The sequence below is a fragment of the Notechis scutatus genome, chromosome 1 (assembly GCF_049901735.1).
Source record: "Notechis scutatus isolate UNSWTSFEM ecotype Mainland chromosome 1, rNotScu1.2, whole genome shotgun sequence".
Lineage (NCBI taxonomy): Eukaryota > Metazoa > Chordata > Lepidosauria > Squamata > Elapidae > Notechis > Notechis scutatus.
In genome coordinates, this window is record NC_142009.1 from 64815365 (window position 1) to 64832332 (window position 16968).

Sequence of the window (16968 nt, forward strand, 5' to 3'; positions counted from 1 at the left end):
GGCCTTTCAACGAAACATAAGTGATAAGAGACTTTAATTCTTTTTTTTTTTTTTTGAGGGGGGGGTGCACATAATTTTTATTAAGAATGTTTATAATAGTAACATTTAATACAAACTAAAAGAAAATAGGAGTAAAAAGTGCAAGAAAAAAGAAAGAAAAAGAGAAAAATAAGAATAAAGAAAAATATCTAAAGAGTAAATTTTCAAACTTTATCACAACCAGCATAAACAAACTCTTCGCCCTCTCTAAAAACATGTCAGAACTGAACTGGAGGTGGCTCTTATCTTGAAATATTACTTCTTGTAGTACAAAACATATCCTTGCAGTTAATGTTGTATGGTGTTTTCACTTAACCAACAGTTGCTTGAATCTGTTAATTATAGCCTAACTTTGACATGCTGTATAACCATGTGAAGCAGCTGCTATCAAATGAGCTGCTCCTGACTCAGATGGAGAAGTGTGCTCTCATGGAAGCCTTGGTCCTAATTAGCAACCAATTTAAGGATTATCAGCGGCAAAAAGCTTTATTGGAAGAGCTCATGGCTCCTGTTGCTACACTTTGGTTATCTGATGAGATGAAAAGGTATGAAAAGTTTGATCAAGTCCCCTGATAGTCTCCAATATAAAAAAAAAACCCTACAGATCTGTGCTGGGCTTTGCTGTAAACACGTATGCAGTGATTTTAATTCATTGTGGTTGTGCATAAGAAATGCTTTTGTGCAGACATTTATTAAAGCTTTCCTTGTTTTGAGTTCAGTGTGCAGGAAAATGGCATTTATTAAATGTTATTTACCTTTAGAAATTTTTCTAATCTAAATATTTAGGTTGCCTCCAGAATAAAGTGGAGTACAAAAGAGGAAAGAGATACATGTCTTTGGTACAAGCTTCTATTGTTACTCCTCCCATTCAGTTCACAACTTCCAGCTCCTTTTCAATGGCAGGATCATTTTTGGAAAACTCACCACACAGTACTGTAGAAATGAAGCCAATCAATTCAGTTATTCTGATTACCATTTATTTCCAGTTTTCAGGAGAGTTTAGAAAAGCAGAGTTCCATGGCAGTCATTTTATACCTGTGATGGAATATTATTGCAGGAACTGAGAATTATAGGCAACTCCACACCATTTACAATATATGAACTCCATGGGTGTGAACTGCATCAAAGATCTTTGAAAGTTAACAGTGAGAAGAGAAAATGTGCTTAATATCGATGGATGATGTTGATAAAAATAGTATGGAATGTGTGGGCTTTTTTTATGGTCGAAATTTATTTTTATTTATCTATATCCTGCCTTTATTATTTTTATGAATAACTCAAAGCAGCGAATATATCCATTTATTTTCCTCACAACAGCTTTGTGAGGTGAGTTGGTCTGAGAGAGTGACTGGCCCAAAGTCACCTAGCTGGTTTCATGGTTAAAGTGGGATTTAGGTTAAAAGGATAAATGGCTAACTTATTGTGAATAAAAATTGATATCTTTCATCATTTACTGTGAGAAATTAAAATTAAGAGACATGCAAATGCAAAAAAATGCAGACTTGTTTGCAAAGAAAAATAAGGATCACCTTTTTCAATTTTAAAATCATTTTCATAGAAAATTGCAAGAAAGGCACATAGAATAGTCCACTGAGTGAGATACTGTAGCAAAGTCATTTATAACCCAGATTGAGATTAGATTGTAGACATGATGATGTCTAATAGCATTATCTTATGCATACATATTCAGAAATCCATCCTGTTCAGTTTAATGAGGTCCTTGTTTGGATTTCAACTTATAAATCTTTTTATCTTAGTTTGCTCTAATCTGTCACTAGATTTAAGTAACATCACAAGTATTCATGGATCTAACTTAATAATAGTGTTTCATGACAACTTGCTTCCATAGCTGATTAGATTGAATTGATTTGTTTGAAATAAAATATGTTTGTGGCTCTGTTTTCTGCTATCACACACAGAATTCTTATGAATCCTGAAGATTTTATCCGGTATGTTGGTGCTGATAATAGGATTGTAGATCCCAACATGGAAGATCCCTGTGGTTTGAATCGTTCCAGAGTGAGTATTAGGTTGTCAGAAAATATGGAAATTAGAAAAGGAGATTTGCTCATATCACTGAAAATTTACCCTTAGTGAGTAGTGGATAGTCTTTGGAAATACAGTAAGTTTATGATGTGTGGTCTGAACACAGATATGCTCAGATCTACACATGCTTTTGGGCAAGACGAAATCACAGTAGGTCTTTTTGGTTGTCTTTCTGTTTGTGTAATTTTAAGTGGGCCCAAGTAAACTTAAAGTTATTTGCCTTATCTAGGTGCTAGTTGGAAGGGGATTATCTAAATACTAAAATATTTCCTATTGCATAATACCGTAATAGTTGGCTTCTTTCAAGATGGGACATAATAGACCTAAGCTCATTAATCTGAAATTCTTAGATTTGCTACTTCCTTCTTTTCCCACTATTTGGCATATATAGAATATTAACATTGCCTCAGTCAGTTTGTTGTTCCACAAGATCTTTTCAGAGTTGAGATATGAGCTTCCCTGAAGGGCACTCAGTTTTCCTTACAAGAAATTATCTTTTTATATCAGCTAAATATGCTCAGGCTTTCTCAATTAATTTGGGTTTTAAATGACCCATTTATATAAAGCTATGTTTTGTGAAGAGCCTAGAAGACCTTGGAATGTAATGATAAATAGGAGAAGAGAGACGACTAGAGAAGGCTCTAGAATAAGAGGAAAAAGTGAGTATGGATAATGTAAGTAATTTCTGTGTCTTTTACTTTCTGTATAGATAAGCTTTTGTGTATACACAATTCTGGGAGTTATAAAACGAGCTCGTTGGCCCACTTCCTTGGAAGAGGCAAAAGCTGGAGGATTTGTGGTGGGATATACGCCTAATGGCAATCCAATCTACCGTAACCCCTGCTCAGGGCAGATCCTGAAACTTTTTGACAACTTGCTTGCTCTGATAAGGTGGGTCAATATGACACAATTCTCGTTTCATAGTCAATGTACTCCATACTTCCCCTTAAAGTGAATGGTAGCATCTGTCGAAATATTTTATAGTAAAGAGTAGAGTAGAAGAATGAACTCTTGGCTTTAACCTGCCAATTGGACTATATGTTTTGTGGGAGTCTTCCAATTTCCCATAACAAAATCAAGACTAGCTTTTCTTAATAGTCTTCATATATTTTGAATCCTGTCAGTCAAGTCATCTCTTCAGTCTTATATGATAACTCTTTGCTTCTCGTGTATCGTTGTTGAAGGATTTTGTGTATTAAGCCTGTAAGTTTGTCTTGAGGGAGTAGGGCACTATTGGAAAATGTCTTGTGGCTCTCTGTATTTGAGCAGCCTCTCTGTTGGGAATATTTTTTGTGTGTTTATCTTGAGGGAAAGAGGAATAATCAAATGAAACTTCAGTACTGATCTGATAGTACAGTCTCATATAAAATAAATTTATCTTCCATAACTTTGGAGTGGAGAGTATCATTCCAAACTAATTCAGAGGAACAATATTTACTTGTATGCAGTTTGCTAGAATGACCAGATCCAAAGAGAACACTGTTCCTGCACTTCTAATAGCATTAGCTTATGTACTTCCTTTTTTTTTGGCCAGTATTGGAGTGAAAGGTGAGCTGCTGCATCAGGCACAGCCTTTTTAAAGTGAAAGATAGAGTTTTTGACAACTTGACCGTGAAATGGTGGCTTCTGATAGCATCAGTTTTGCATATGTGCCTATCACAAGCTTTAGGATTAAAACTCTCAGCCAGCTGTATATTCTTTCTCAGAAGCAAATTACTGAATTTAGCATGATGACAAAGATATGACTGAAATTTAATTGTTAATCTCTCCAATTGGATTGTTTTATTCTAGTGTAAGTAAGATACTTTAAAAGAAAATGGCTTTACAAAATATGATGTCAGATAAAGAGAGATTTTTCCTATGATACATTAAAATAAGCCATTATAGGTAAACTCTGTAATATATTACATTTTTGCTCTAGTTTCTCTACTTTCAGTTTATTCATTTTTTCCCTTAGCTTCACTGTTAATGTAAAAAAAGGATCTGTTCCTCTTTTAGGGCTTATAATTACTAATTACTTTAATCTTACAAACAGTAAAATAAAACATGCTTTACATTCCTTTGTCATGTGTACATAAGAATAGACTTATGTACTGTATAAACTGCATATTTGAAGCAGACTTTTCTAAACTGATATTCACGAAATAATCACCTTTACTATTCATTATTGGATCTCCAAATGATCTAATCATATTATCAGTACTTGTTCCCATTCATTCATTGTAACAGAACAATTTGGGGGTGAAATGTTATTTGGGTTAACATTCATTCAAAATCTTGTACAATTTTTCTTAAAACTCAACCTTGGTTCTTCTACAACATAACATGCATTTTCACTAACCTATCAATTCCTATTTTCATCTTATACCAAACAATCTAGATGACACTAGTTCAAATAATTTGATATATACCCTAGTTCTTTTGCCTTGGTTCACAAAAATGGGATGTATCATTTTTTTCCTTAACAAATATTCATTGACATCCTCTACCATGAATATCTTGTACAATCCAAGTTGTAATCATCTACATCTTGCAGACATGATATTCTTCCGATTAAAATCGGAATTCCGATTTTTGGAAATCGCCCACCCCCTTTCTTCTCCTCCTTCCCCTCCCCTTGGAGGCCCCTGAGTCAGGAGTTGCTACCGCCGGTGCGGCTCCAGTCCGCGTTGCCTCGGGAAGGGAAAGGCAAAAAGGAAGAGCGCGGCGGCTTTGCAACAGCAGCAGCGGCACCGGAGGCTCAGGCGCAGCAGCTCCGTTTTGCCTTTCCCTTCCCAAGGCAACGCGGGACGGGACGTCGCACGGAGCCGCGCCGGCGGTAGCAACTCCTGACAGCCCCAGCCGGACACCTGTGCGGAGCCTGGGCGGTGCGGCGGAGGCCGCTGAGCAGCAGGAAAGGGAGCTGGGCAGCCACGGACCATCCGTCTCTCCGTGCAACATGCCACCGCCCGGCCCTGGTGAGGGAAAGCAGCGGGCGCTCCCGGGCGGCGGCCTCAGCCTCACCCGCAGGGAAGCGGCTGCCCAGCCCGATTTTTTTTCAGAGGGGAATATCATGCCTGATCTTGCCAACAAATGTGAGGCGTAACGTTGGGTGTTGCTGTCCATAGTAGCTCTAATATAATAAATTTGATTAAGATAAAGCAAGTGTACATTAGATTACCATTCTTTGTTGGACCTATGGCACAGACAGCATTTCCTGTTAACTGTAAAGATAAAGTAGTGGTCATGTTTGACACATTCTTTCACAAGCACAGTCAAAGCCAGTTTTTGTTCAAAACATATGTATACTTCTCTATGCAAACTAGAATAACTAATCCAGGGTTTATCTGATTAATCAGCATACTGTTGCCTACATTCCACTAACTAGGATGCATAATCCACTATTCAAGTAACTATAAGGTACAAAATAAAAGCAAAATTCAGTATTCATGACTGTCAATTTGCAGGAAACAAGCAATATGGGTGCCTGTATGTTTGTAAAAAAAACATGAGTCTTAGATGTGTTAAGTTGGGAAACTTCAAAGATGATAGGATAGACCATTTCATGCTACAAATTTTGTATCATTTTATGTCCTTATAATGTATTCTTTATAAAGAAAGCCCCCTATAAGTATAGAACTAATGCAAAAGGGAATGGTTTGAGCTAGAGCCTTCCTCTTCTTTCATAGGAAAGTCTTTCAGAATTTGTTTTTATCCCTATTTAGAAGCATTGCAGTCTCATGTCAGCTAATATTTTTTTCTTGACATAATTAAACTACAGAGGCATATATCCTCCTTAATTTAAATGCCTCGTATTTGTGTCTTGGTGGCTTTGGTGGAAGTAAACTGTGCTTGTCCACAACTTGTTCCCAGCTTAAATCACTCCAGCTTGAATGACAAGAGTTGAGTAAATGGCTCTTCTTTGGGTTTCTCACATGGAAATTTGTGTTCTGTGTGACAAGTGAAGTTGTGAATACAGCTAACCATTTGCAAAAAAAAATAAAAAAATATGAGTATAATATAAACTTCCAAAGCTGTGTCATTGGGAAGAGAAAAATGTATACACGTCACAAAACTGAATTCAATGAAGGCTGTTTTATTTAGGGAATCTGCGGTGCAGTAAATGTTGCTTTTAGTTGAACTGTTGCGGTGGCTGCTTATTCACATCTTGTTGGGTGTTTCTCGGGTCTTTTCCTTTTCTGTTGTCTGAAGGAAAAGTATCATTAGTAATTATTTCTAATACACCTTGCAGTTTTGTTATTGCTGTCTTATTGCATGGTTTAATTTGCTAAAAGTAGAGCTTAATGCAGCATTTGGGCTTCCAGAGTAGAACCCTCATTGTACATATTAACCCTCATTGTACATATAAAGGGGCCACACCTTTTCTTGGGCTTGTATGTAGTACCCAGGTTCAAGAAAATGCTCAGCTAAATGAAGTAATTAACACACGATTGATTTCTGTTTCTGATGCACGCGTATCTGTGAGCCTACATAGCTATAGGTGAGCCAAGGAAAGGCTTCCTCTCCTTTACAGAGCTAAGGAGTTACAGGTATTCCTCACTTAATAATGACAGTTGGGAGCAGAATTCCATCACTAAGCAAGGTGGTTGTAAATTGAAAAGATGTATGACTACAATGACTTACAATCACATTGGCAGTCATTAAAGGAATCAGGCATGATCATTAAGTGTGATGTCACGTGATCCCAGCTTGTGACTTCCTGATTTTGCTTGATGGAAGCCAGCAATGAAGGTTGCAAATAGTGGTCACATGGCCATGGGACACTGCGACGACTTCAATTTTGAGGACCCGTCATAAGACCCGTCATTCAGTGCTTTCATAACTTTGAGTGATCGTTGAACAAGTGGTCATTAAGTGAGGACGACCTGTATAGTACTCGTGGCAGATCCAAAGCACACCTGCTTCAGATTTGAGTTCTGTACCTTTTAATTAGAACTTTCTTGGCCAAAATAACAGCTACTTGGACCTGTTAACACAGAACTCATAGAAACTTGTATGGCAACCATCTCCCTCTAGGCCTGACTTTTATAGCCTGCCAGAAGATCAAATCACATGCATGCAGATGCAGAATTGTTCTGTGGTCACCATGCAAATTATTCTTTTAAGTAACCTGTAGAGGCAATCTAACTCTTTTACCCTGATTTTCCTTCCTGCAGCCACCCATTCTGATATTACGAAGATGCAGGAACAAAAGGGAAGAGGGCAGCCGAGGAGACTGGATGAGGAGCAGGAGAGGGTATTTTAAAGCAGGGATCCCCAACCTTTTCGACGCCGCGGCCCGGTTCCGGTGTCAGCTGGGCGCCGCGGCCCGGTTCCGGCGTCAGCTGGGCGCCGCCATCTTTTTTTGACGAAAAATCACTTCCGGTGACGTCACGGAAGTGATTTTTCGTCAAATAAGCGGCGCCAGCGCTCTGGTGAGCTTTTCGGGTAGAAATGGCTTTCTACCCGGAAAAGCTCACCAGCGCTGGCGCCGCCATCTTTTTGACGAAAAATTGCTTTTTTACCAAAAGATGGCGGCGCCCAGCAACCAGCGGCCCGGTAAGGCTTGTTCCGCGGCCCGGTACCGGTCCGCGGACCGGCGGTTGGGGACCCCTGTTTTAAAGGGTCAGCAAGGTTGTGCGAGCTGGGTTAGGCTACTATGAAAAGGATAAGGAAATGCCTTCCAAGCAAAATTACACCTTTTAAAATGGCATTGTATGTGTGATCTTGATAAACATCCAAAGTGGTCCTGAGTATCATAGTCTTTTCCTGCACAATTTGGGGACATGTAAAACACGTGAAGTAAATTGATGGCATTGCCAAAATGTTCACTGCCATGCTATAAATTTAATTGATATTCCATTGAGTGCTATCTAGTATGGGAAAAGGATTTGCAGGTCACTGAAAGGTATCTTTCAGTGACTGTTCTTGAATTTTGCTTTCCCCTGAAGCTAATGCATCAACTTTCACTGTTATTTCAAATATCAAACCTTTTTCAATATCAATTTTTGATAGTTGAAATATCAGACACATACACACACACACACCATTTTGATTCCAGTATATGTTTAGAAATATTGACTGCATTAAGTTGTGGTCAGTCACATTGACAGAACATTAAAAATATGTTTTCAGCTCTTTGGCATTCTTCAACTCCAGAAGCAACAGAGCTTAATGTGACACATTTAACTTAGCCTATGACAAACTCCTGTATCTTACGGATTTATTTACCAGGTTTACATCCCTCCTGTCCTCTAGGAACTTAAGATGATTTACATATTTATTTTGCAACAGTACATGCTGTTCAATCCAATCAAACTCAAAGCAGTTTACAGCCCAAAAGCAATACCATATAACATTAAAATAAATGAGACCACAAACCTAACAAAAGAACAGCTGTTCAGGGAACAGCTACCACATCCATATCCATAGCAGAGAAGTGTTCCTTATCACCAATCTGGAAGGAATTAATGGCTTTCCCAGAAAAATCTAAGGATGAGCGCATTCTCTTCATCACACACCCCCTCCAGTTTTTTCCTAGAGGAATACTCTTGTGAGGATAGCTTTACTAGTAAGCTTTGAGGAGGATATATGGTTTCATGCCAATGCAGACAGTATTACTCACACTTTACATATGCTGTCCAATGCGGCTCAATCTAATGTTGGTCAGTTCCACGAGTTTGGAAATCCTATTCTATCTTTTTCCCAAAGGTGCTTTTTTCAAGACGCAACTGGACTTTCTGGATTTTCTTTGAAGACATTTCGCTTCTCATCCAAGAAGCTTCTCCAGAGCTTGAAGAAGCTTCTTGGATGAGAAACAAAACGTCTTCAAAGAAAAAAACCTCTTGAAAAAAAGCACCTTTGGGACAACGATGACCTGAATGACTGAGAATCTCCATAGACATATTCTGTCTTTAAAAAACAAAAAAAAGTCTTGGCTTAAAAGCCAATTTTATCTATTGCAATATGATTTTAAGCCCCTACTCTGGTGCTTAAAGGCTTAACCAAAAGAAATAGTCACTCTCTCTTCATAATGTGATGCTTCTCCTTTCTTGCAGCCTCTGTTAGCACCCTTTGAAATGAATGGGCAGTTCACACCTCAGAACTATTGTTCCAGGCCCTCTGCAAGCTCAGGCAGACATCGCTGCAATTGGTTTCTCTTTGGTCCCGTTTCTTCACAAGTATATAGAGACTTCTTTTAGAGACTTCTAAAAATGACAGCTGAGACTTTGGAGAGCAATTGGGAGGCCTGCCCCTGCCACCCAGCGACCTAGTCCTTTCTTTCCCTGCACCCTCTTACTTTGGGGGATTGCTGCTCTAGGGGGAACAGTCTGAGTTACCCTTGATCGCCTCTAGCAGCAGGCACAGAGGCAATTTTGGCGAAGGCTGTTGGGCCCCTTGGCTGCAGAATTTGTGCTGTGTGCAGTTCCCGAAGCCCTGAGTGGAGGTCTGAGGTCTCAAAAGGAGAGAGGTAGGTGAGACAGAGACCCTTCCTCCCCACTCAGATGGTCCATCCAGCTGCCGAGGGGTCCCTCTTTAGCCTGGATGGCAAGAAAGAAGTCACCCTAGGCTGAATGGAGGTTCTTCCCTGGCAGCATGGTGTGGTTAATGCAGAGTTGTCCTGCCTTTCACGGGGGGCATCTTTCTGCCACAACGTTGCTTATAGCATGTGAGTGTATTCATGAGCTGCTGCATTCTGTCAGAGCCACCTGCCATTCTAGGCACCGTGACCCATCCTTAGGGAGGCAGTGTGTCCTGCATGGGTCCTTGCAGCCAGCGCTTCAGAGGGCCAAGACCAGGCAAATTGGAGCAAAATGTTGTCTGGAGTACCATGAATCCTCCACACAAACTGGAGATTTCTCCATATGCCCAAGGCAGGGACGGTTTTTATTGGTATGGAAGGGGGATCCCATGCACAAGTGCTTGGTCTCACCTTCCTCCTCACCAGATACAGGAGCTGTTTACAAGCTGAAGGCGGACTTCCACTGTCAGGGTAACTGTTAGATTCAACTTGTGATTGTAAAATATCACATTTTCTTCCAGGACCCACAACAATTTGTATATGCCAGAGATGGTGGCTAAATTGGGAGATACCTTTGCAAAGGCCTTAGATATGCTGGAAGTGGAGAAGAATACCATCCTTGGTAAGTAGCTACTTCTTACAGGGCGGAAATGTCACTTGGCACACGAGTCCTTAAGTTACGATCATAATTGAGCCCCAAATTTCTGTTGCTAAGAGAGACCATTAAGTGAATTTTGCCCCATTTTATAACCTTTCTTGCCATAGTTGTTAAAGGGAATCACTGCAGTTGTTAAATTAGTAACATAGTTAAGTGTTACAGTTAAATGAATCTGGCTTCCCCATTGTCTCTGCTTGTCAGAAGGCTGTAAAAGGGGGTCACATGAGCCCTGGACACTGCAACGGTCACAAATATGAGTCAGGTGCCAAGCAGGTGAATTTTGATCACGTGACTATGGGGGTGTTGAACGGTCGTAAGGTGAAAAATGGTCATAAGTTAATTTTTTTCAGTGCTGTTGTAACTTTGAAGAGTCACTAAATGAATGGTTGTAAGTCAAGGACCATCTGTATTAGGCTGGGCCAAATGATCCAGCCGAACCAAAACCCAGATCCTCTGATTTTCCTAAGTTTGAATGAGACAAATTTCAGGTGGTCTGGCAAGGCAGATATGACAAAAAATATGCCCCTTTCTCCTTCTTCCTTTCACAGTACGGTTTTCCTTGCTTTCAAGCGCAACACGACCTAACTAATCCACATACCCCCTTCTCCGAGTCATCCCAGCGGAGTTATCACATGCAATAATGCCTCTGTCTAATGGAAAGAAGACATCCATAGAAACTGAAAGCACATTTGTGATATCAGCTCATAGCCAGTGCAAAATATATCATTTGGGATGATATAGATCTCTTGCATAATGATATTAGTATACAAATGACAAATTTATGCAAATCAAGTAATTATAATTTAGCAAAAAGACCTCATCCAGATTACAGTGTATTTACCAAATCCATTATTACAGCAGAGAATGTTCATATAGAAATGTCCACTGTATTTCATGTGCACTAAGCAAGGCACTGTTTTGCTGTACTTTACATGACTTTTACGGGCTTTCAGTTTTTCAGAATTTTAAGTTTAAATCTGAACTTTTCCTTCCAAAATCACCTTGGGCTTGACTTCTCTAAGTTGCTAGGAATTCAAATTCTTGCTTGCCGTTTTGTATTAGATGTGGCTTTTTACAGGAAGAGATTTAGCAATTTATACTGGTTATCAAAACTGGAGAAACTAGTCTAGCAAAATGGTGAGTTTTTAATCCATTTTAGCAAGGACAACAATGCCTACTCATTTTCTGTAAGGTCTCCTCTTGCAGTTAGGATCCTGACAGACTACAACAGCTAATAGTCAAGTCTGCATCACTTTTGCTTTTAATGATCTCCACCCCAAGTACTTTGGAGGGATGTTATTTCCTTTCAAACCAAAGCCAAGCTCCCCTCATAAATTTACAGGTCTGTCGGGTTTTCTCAGGAGTGTATCTCTTTATCCTTGGCTACTGGCAAAATAATTTTACAGAGAACTGTTGAAGTCTACTTGCATCAGTCACATAAACTGCCTGCAGCAAAGAAATGAGCGCTACCAGCATGTGACTGGTTTAAAACTTGCTTATCCCTAGTCAAAGTATTTTTTAAATTATCATGTTTATTCAGCCCCAGCTCCCCATCTTTTTAACAAATAAGGTGGAAACTGCTAAATAATTTGACTTGATAAGTCTTCAAAAAACTCAGCACACTAGTATTCTTTCAAAATATTTGTGGTATACCCATCACATTCTATTGAACAAGTTAATTGTATATGGGACAAGGATCTGAAGCTACTTCTGTTTTACAAATAATTTTTATTATATAAAGTTTGTAATGCAGGTAAGCCTGGAAAGATTTATTTACATTACACAAATATTATGTCTGCAGGATATTTCTGCTCTAAATTTATTTGGATTTCAGTGCATCATGAATTACATTAGTGTTCAAGCAGGTAGAAGTCTCCATGAACATGATTATAATTAGTTATTTTGTAAAAAGAAAAAAAAAATCAGGAAAAAATATTGTTTTGTTTATAACTGCACTCTGAAAGCATCACATTTTACTGCCGTTTCTCTCAACTTTTAAGTTAAAAGCAATCATGCTCCAAATTGACCTATTCCAGACATCCACAAGTAAATTTGGTAGCCAGAACTGCTTAGGTCACTGCCTGAATAGATGAATCTTCCCACTGGGAGATTGCTGACCCTATTTCCTCTTTTGTTAGGTCTCCCCCAGCCTTTGCTGGAACTTTATGACACTCCTGTTTACAAAACGGTCTTGGAAAGGATGCAGGGGTTCTTCTGTACACTCTATGACAATTGGTAAGAAATCCATAGATTTTTCATAATGCTATGTTACTTCACATGTGGGCTTTCTATTACTTTTCCACTATGGGAAAAGGAAGGTCTTTATTTGACCCAGCTGGATTTATATGTTCTTGTAACTGATTGTTATAACGGCTATAACAAGAAAGAAATGTAAATGGGCTAGATGGAAATTGGCCTGATCCAAAATCCCAATTTTACTTTGCGCAGGTACAAAAGTACAAGAAAACTTTTCAAAGCAGAGCACCCTTTGGCTCTTCTGCCGAATGTATAATTTATTCAGTTCTAGACTGTACCTTTTGAATTGCAGTTTCCACATTCTGGGTAATGCTGGCTCATCCATGCAGCAAGATTTCTATGTTGTTGAGGGTCTAGCAGCCGAGCTCCTCAACTCAGCCTTCATCAATCTGGACAATATTCCTGACTACAGACTCCGCCCTTTGCTTCGTATCCTTTGTTTGCTTTTTATTTATAGTTCTTCCAAATTTGGGGTAGGGGTGTTGGAAAAAAATCCGATTTATGAAAAATTCAAGAGATGGGTGCATCTGCCTGTTCTGAGATATCTGGAAGCAAAATTGTTTTGTGTTGTTCGTATCAGTTCAAGAGCAGAAATTGCCATGACTGGATGAAACTAATGGTTTTCAGTGGGGGAAATATAGACGTGTATTTGTGCTGCTCCACTTCTTTAACTAGTTTCATGCAAGGTGTTTTTGTGAAACCTTTGGTTATCTCCTGCCCACCTGAACACTACGAATCTTTAATCTGCCCTATACTTGGACCTCTGTTCACCTACCTACATATGGTAAGAAAATGCTGTGTCTGAGAATACTGAAAGAGAGAGTTAGTTTTTGGTGGTGAAATTTTGAAAATGTTAGATTAATTAATTAGAAAAAACCAAGATCACACCTGTTCTCGGTTTCCTGGTATTTGTCATAGAGCTATTATACTTGAAAGTATCCTTTGCTTAAGCAAAGGATTTTGCTAGATGTGATGTTGTGACAAATTTCCTAGAGATATTTTTGCATGTGATTAGAAATGACCAAAAACACAGTGACAGAATGCATACTCCCCATGTGTTTCTCTCATGTTAATAGATACAAGTTACTATTGCTTGAAGCTTTAGCTTATAAGAAGCAGATCTTGGTAAGGATTTAAGATGATCCCAAACTTAATTTGGGATGCTTTCCTTATTAATTTATAATATTTTAGCTGTTGTTACCTGCTTATAGTATACTTGAGAGTTTTTGACTACCCGGAAGCATATTGAAAACAGTGTTGTGTTGTTGTTTCATAACAAGTACTAAGAATAGATGCTATCTTGGGGATATCAGTAATACCATGTAGTTTTCTCTCTCTGGCCTTAAACTTCTGGATAAGTTTTACATGGTATGTGAGATCATCTTTATGCCCTATAAAGCAGAGTAAATTGAGAAGTGTTGGCCACTGAAGTAGCCAGTGAAATTCATACTATATAAAATTAACCTCCAAAATACTTAAAACTCTGAAAAATGCAATGATGTTTTGCAAACAAAGATTTCAGTGCTTTTTATAACTCTTATAAAGAGCAGAGTAATAACCAAAGGGGAGTAAATTAGGTAACTTCAGTGACTTGCATAATGTGAACAGGTCACTTGAATTCAGTTTGTTCTGTCACTGAGTTTGACATGGTTTGGTGTAGAACATTCAGAGCTCCAAGTATACAGTATATAATTGAAATCCTTTATGTCATGTTGCTTTTTTTTTTTTTTTTTTTGCCAGAGGCTGTCTCAGAAATGGCAAGTTATCAATCAGCGGAGTTTGGTTTGGTAAGTAAGGCTTAAACAAGAGGAGAGGACTGCTCTTTGAAACTTACATTTTATTTTTTTATTCTTTTTTGCATTTTGTGCCTGAAGTAGCCTTTTCTGAAAGGGACAACTATGGTCATAAAGCAGTAAGTTTTTCTAAGACAATGTCAGAGTAAAGTAGATAAACAAAAATGTATGTACTTTTGGCACTGACAGATGTTTTTGCACGAAGTACTCAAAACTAAGGTGGCATAATGCAGAAGCTTTTCCCTAATTGTGTTCTGTCTAATCTCTGATTGTGGAAACACAGAAGATTATCAACACATTGACTTACCTGAAGGGCTCATTTGGAAGATGTTTGGTTACCTCAGTCTCAAACTATTTAGAGCTTTTAAATGTTTGAATCAGCCCTCTAAATTGACTTAGCAGTGAAACTATTTTTACAAAATGGAATTGTTTGTTTCACTTGGTGGCTAGTCCTAGACAACAACCTACCTATCAGTTAAACTTTGACAAGTTGAATTTTTTAAAAAAATATAAAAATATTTTATGCCACAGATGCTGCCGATATTATATCCCAAAGCTATGATCCTAATCCTATTGCAGTCTCATTTAGAACAGGCTGGGCATCACTATATGGAACAGATGAACCATCTTTCATTAATATTTTAGTCTTGGTAATATGATAATATTCAGCATCTGTTGTGCCTCTCAGATTTCTGTTGTGCCCCTCAGGTTTCTGTTGCCATCCTAAAATCTGTTTCCTTTATTATTTAACAGCGATGAAGATACAGTAGGTGACAATCCAGAATCTCAAGAGATGTTGGAAGAGCAGCTGGTTAGACTGCTCACCCGAGAAGTTATGGATCTAATCGGTGGGTGAAATGAGTAATATATGAACACAACTCCCTAAGCAGAAGGAATACTATTAGTATTTTTACAGGGATTTAGATATTATAATACTTGACAGTTACCGGATTGTCTAAGTATTCTCTCTCTTTTATTTTCAAAAATGCTATTGTTCATCTTATCAAGATGTTCCTTTATCAGCGGTAGGTTAATAAGATAGGCCTAATTATTTGCAATCATTCTTCTTGGATGTTGATCTTCAGGATGAAAAGATTGATAATGATAAATAAGCAGCAAAAAAACAACAGCCATTTTCTACAGCATATTCTTAGCTGCTAAATACGAGATCAAAATTACTTGAGAGTATGCCCTGCAGTGTGTGATAGTTTAATAAGGAATTTCTCAGAATACACATTCATGTAGAGCAGGGGTAGTCAACCTTTTTATACCTACCGCCCACTTTTGTATCTCTGTTAGTAGTAAAATTTTCTAACCGCCCACCGGTTCCACAGTAATGGTGATTTATAAAGTAGGGAACAAAACCCCTACTGCCCACCATGAAAGCTGGAACGCCCACTAGTGGGCGGTAGGGACCAGGTTGACTACCACTGGTGTAAAGTCTGGCCTTATTCCTTCCTTTTTGGCTTTTATCATTTGATTATTATGTCCAAAGCAAACTTGAACACTTGGAATTCCATGCTCTTTACCATGGTGATTTCAGAAGACGCTTAGAGGAAAGAATGCTCCAAATCACGTTTTATTTTATTCACTTAATATAAAAAAAGGATTGCATTCCTTTTTTTAATGAACTGGGATTTCCAGTGTAAGATACATTTCAAAGTTTTGCAAAGTGAAAATTAGATGATACTGAAAGGAATTCTTGAAAGCATCATGTCTCATTGACTCTGATATTTATCTTCTTTTGATGTATTTGTAGCTGTTTGCTGTGTGTCAAAAAAAGGTGCTGAGCAGAATAATACAGTTACTGCAGATGGCGACGGTAGGTAATTGTCTTGTTCATTCTGCTGCCCTTGAGATTTGAATTGAATTGGTCCTACATATATAAAAAGTTTGTGGCTAACTTACTTTTAAAAATAAAGTTGTTGTTCTTGTTCTATAAATACCTTTAGAATTGCTAACCACTTCAGTGGTTTAATTATTAGCAAAGAATCAAAGCCACACTTCAGGAATCATTGACACAATATTCCAGCCCAAAAATGGATGTAAGAATGTTAATAATCCATGGCTCCAGGAACAGTATTTCTTCGCTGCAGTTTTTTTTCCTCAAATTGATTATCCCCAAAGATCCATATTTTGGCTCGCTGTTCTGTAGGTCATCTGCCTCCTCTTGACACTTCCTGGTAGTGTGACTTCAAGATAAACGGAACTATGAAGAAATACATTTGTGTATGTGTCCAGCCAGCATTTTTGATGCATCTGTGCCTTGTTCAAGGAACAGATATTCTGATCGAGATATGGTTCGTAATGAATCTGGTTCACATTATTTTCCCTGATAGATGAGGAGATGATGTCCACAGAGGTGACTCCATCAACCAGCTCTGAGCTCACTGAATTGGGCAAATGCCTAATGAAACAAGAGGTAAGGAAACTCTGGTTCAATATTGTCTTCATTTTATTTGTGACAATTGAAGGATTCACTTGAATTCTTGAAAATATAAAGTCTGATAATAACTTCTTCCTGCTTCTCATTCTTTGGGGGAATTTGTTCTTGTATTTTAACCTCTAATATATATATATTAGAATAAATTCAGGTGGTGAGCAATTCTGAACATCTTTGTTCAAAATAGATGATGATAGACAGACAGACACATAGACAGACACATAAATGCAGT

General features: G+C 38.3%; 1 protein-coding gene across 1 annotated transcript in view; it reads left to right on the plus strand.

The window, feature by feature from the left end:
• The window catches only part of XPO5 (exportin 5), a 39066-nt gene that overhangs the window by 17854 nt on the left and 4244 nt on the right, over nucleotides 1-16968 (plus strand). Inside the window, exons 18-28 of the mRNA XM_026680970.2 lie at nucleotides 385-584; nucleotides 1959-2058; nucleotides 2795-2976; nucleotides 10108-10208; nucleotides 12383-12479; nucleotides 12793-12929; nucleotides 13187-13284; nucleotides 14241-14287; nucleotides 15047-15141; nucleotides 16053-16115; nucleotides 16633-16715. Of these exons, the coding sequence (XP_026536755.2) occupies nucleotides 385-584; nucleotides 1959-2058; nucleotides 2795-2976; nucleotides 10108-10208; nucleotides 12383-12479; nucleotides 12793-12929; nucleotides 13187-13284; nucleotides 14241-14287; nucleotides 15047-15141; nucleotides 16053-16115; nucleotides 16633-16715 (1203 nt within the window). The remainder of the gene's footprint in view (nucleotides 1-384; nucleotides 585-1958; nucleotides 2059-2794; nucleotides 2977-10107; nucleotides 10209-12382; nucleotides 12480-12792; nucleotides 12930-13186; nucleotides 13285-14240; nucleotides 14288-15046; nucleotides 15142-16052; nucleotides 16116-16632; nucleotides 16716-16968) is intronic.